The 3,250-nt window shown below is 43.9% G+C and overlaps 1 protein-coding gene across 1 annotated transcript; it reads left to right on the forward strand.

Moving 5' to 3' along the window:
* Nucleotides 1-712: 712 nt before the first annotated feature.
* LOC308152592 (gamma-aminobutyric acid receptor subunit rho-2-like) lies at nucleotides 713-2,809 on the forward strand (the record flags this gene model as incomplete). The annotated part of the gene is made up of 6 exons (XM_080525601.1): nucleotides 713-927; nucleotides 1,190-1,272; nucleotides 1,382-1,522; nucleotides 1,741-1,893; nucleotides 2,029-2,237; nucleotides 2,507-2,809. 6 exons carry the CDS (start codon nucleotides 713-715, stop codon nucleotides 2,807-2,809), a joined length of 1,104 nt encoding a protein of 367 aa, XP_080381727.1.
* Between the last annotated feature and the right edge of the window lie 441 nt (nucleotides 2,810-3,250).

Below are 3,250 nucleotides of genomic sequence, written 5' to 3' on the forward strand. Positions count from 1 at the left end.
TAAGCTGCAAATTGGACTCCAAACTGCTGTCCTGATGTTGTGTAAGCCTCTCTGTGGGCGGACAACTAAGGATTACATAGAATTTGGATCTCAGTATTTGGTATTTTATTGTATTAAGACAGACAGAGCTTTTAGATGATAACTATGCTTAATGATATAATATCAGACCCCAAATGAATTTGAATAAAAAAATAAAGTGGGTCTGATATTTATTATATCATCATTATGCAGTATACAAATTGGTCTCGATTTGTAAATAGTCCTCCAGAGTTATTATTTCATATCAGAGTCATATCACAAAGCTGCTATTACATAATGCCGCGAGTGATCTGCGGTGGTGATGGAGAGTAGCTTAGTCGGCACAGAACTGTCCTGTGTGCATAATAACATAGCAACAAGGGTACGGGAAGGAAAGGGATATTGTGTCATTTACCAATGTAAGCTCTTAACCAGAATTGTCATTATGTGGCTCAGACTTCTTTCTCTGAACATATGTTCCATGCTCATGCTAGCAACATATGTTTGATCATACACATACCCTGTAATCCTGAGGGCAGGAAGAAACCCTGGTAATCCCAGCATACAATCAATGGTTCAATCTAAAAAAATCTCTGTTCATGAAAGGCGAGGATTCATACTGTACAAGGCTGCAGTAGTACATTAATCTAGAGGCTATCTATCTGTGTTTTTCTGTAAACCCCAGGACTTCACCATGACCCTTTATCTGAGACACTACTGGAAAGATGAGAGGCTGTCCTTCCCCAGCACCACTAATAAGAGCATGACCTTCGATGGGCGTCTGGTGAAGAAGATCTGGGTGCCTGATGTGTTCTTTGTCCACTCCAAGAGGTCTTTCATCCACGACACCACCACTGAAAACATCATGCTGCGGGTGTTTCCAGATGGCCACGTGCTGTACAGCCTGAGGTTAGGAGGCTGCACTGGGAGTTGTATTATTGTATCACCCCCCAAGTACTAAAAACAGTTGTTTGAATACATAACTGTTGTTAAAAGGGCATTTCTATGACGCTATCTACTGTAGCTAACTCTTTATACTCCACATTTGCCCAACAGACATGTACCTAATCTCATAGAATCAAACTCTACAGTTGGGCTGTTTTCTGTTGATGTGTTGTTGTTTGAGTCATCATGGAAATGTAATGCTGTTGTGTCCTTGAATCATCCCCAGGGTCACAGTTACTGCTGCCTGTAATATGGACTTCAGTCGTTTCCCTCTGGACTCACAGACCTGCACGTTAGAGTTGGAGAGCTGTAAGTGCCCTCACTGTCCTTCACATTCTAATGAGGGTATTTTATGAGAGTTAGATTTAAAATCCTCTATCTATGAGCTAGATTTGAAATCCATATCCTTTGTCCCTAGATGCTTACACAGATGAGGACCTCATGCTCTACTGGAAAAGCGGGGATGAGTCCCTGAGCACAGATGACAAGATCTCTCTTTCTCAGTTCCTTATTCAGAAGTTTCATACTACCTCCAGACTGGCTTTTTACAGCAGCACTGGTAGGCTCATGAATTTGGTCTGGTCTGAACAACTGTGAAGTACACTCTAACATAACTATGAATCAATGTTTCAAGATATTCATATTCAAAATGCCTTTAATCAACATTACACAATTGTAGAATATTTCTTGAGCAACAGTCTACAGTATATGGGTTTTATTTGCCTCACCAAAAATACATTTTCCTATTTGTGCTGTTTTTTCGCCTCCTCTCTCCAGGCTGGTACAATCGTCTGTACATCAACTTCACCCTGCGGCGGCACATCTTCTTCTTCCTGCTCCAGACCTACTTCCCTGCCACTCTGATGGTCATGCTGTCCTGGGTGTCCTTCTGGATCGACCGCCGGGCCGTACCTGCCAGAGTGTCATTAGGTATGATTACAATAGACAGATTAGTTTGTTCACGTCTATGGACGTGGCTGCCTGCATTTTGACTAAAGTAGCCTATCCTGCATCCTTACGTTTTAAACAGCTCTAACCAGGGGTCATGTGTTGACTATGCTTCAGGTATCACCACAGTGCTCACCATGTCCACCATCATCACTGGAGTGAACGCCTCCATGCCCCGGGTCTCCTACATCAAAGCTGTGGACATTTACCTCTGGGTCAGCTTTGTGTTTGTATTCCTATCGGTGTTGGAATACGCTGCTGTTAACTACCTGACAACAGTAAGAGACGGAAAAGACCGGAAGCTCAGAGAAAAGGCCAACAAGCAGGTAAAGGTCCCACATCATTACCAATATTGTACTACTCTATGGGGCTGTTTCCTGAACACAGCCCCAGGTCCTGGACTAAATCACACCTCCAATGTAGAATCTCCACTGAGGATGCTTTGTCCTAATCTATGTCCAGGAAACCGGTACTAGAACCATTAGAAGGAGCATTTTACCCAAACAATATTTTCTAGTATATTTCTTGCCACCATTAGTATGGTTACTTGCCCTGATCTTCTCTCTCTCTGTGTGTCTCCCTGTCTGCCCTTCAGTCCCTCCCCTGCACCTGTGGCATGTCCCACACCAGGACCATGATCCTGGATGGGACCTACAGCGAGGCAGACACAAACAGTCTGGCAGGGTACACCAGGTCCCCCATGGTGCATGAGGACCCTCCGGAGAAGCAGGAGCACATGGTGGTGCATCTCTCCCTGGACAATGAGTCCACAGGAACCAAGAAGAAGCGCAGCTTCAGCATTATCCAGAACACCCACGTCATCGACACATACTCCCGCATGATCTTCCCTGGAGCCTATATCATCTTCAACCTCATCTACTGGTGTGTGTACTGCTGAGACTCTCCACGGCTGCCCTATTTCAGGGGAACCTACTGGTTTTAATGCACCAGATGAGACAAGACAGTTATTTGACTTGAGCAAAGTGGTAATGACTTCCATCTTGCACACTGAGGAGAAGGATTTCTGTGAGTGCTATGGCTGAGCTCAAAAAGGATTTCGTGGAACTCTGGAAGACTCTCCAGCTACAATGTTCTTACTACTTGACTCAACTTGTACAGCTTTCCTATTATCTTCATTCTTACTGCTAGAAACGTACACTATGTAGTCTAAGCAACATACTGATATACTCAAACCAGAGGACTGGATCTTCCCCACTCAAAACAGAGAACATGTGTTTGAATTACTGGGCTGAATGCCCAATTTTGCCTCCTTAACCAGATTAGAAGAGCCTTGACACATGTCATATCCTTGCATAATTGCACCAAGTGTTGCCATTTG

This window comes from Nansenia antarctica (assembly GCF_963989245.1).
Source record: "Nansenia antarctica genome assembly, chromosome: 3".
NCBI lineage: Eukaryota > Metazoa > Chordata > Actinopteri > Argentiniformes > Microstomatidae > Nansenia > Nansenia antarctica.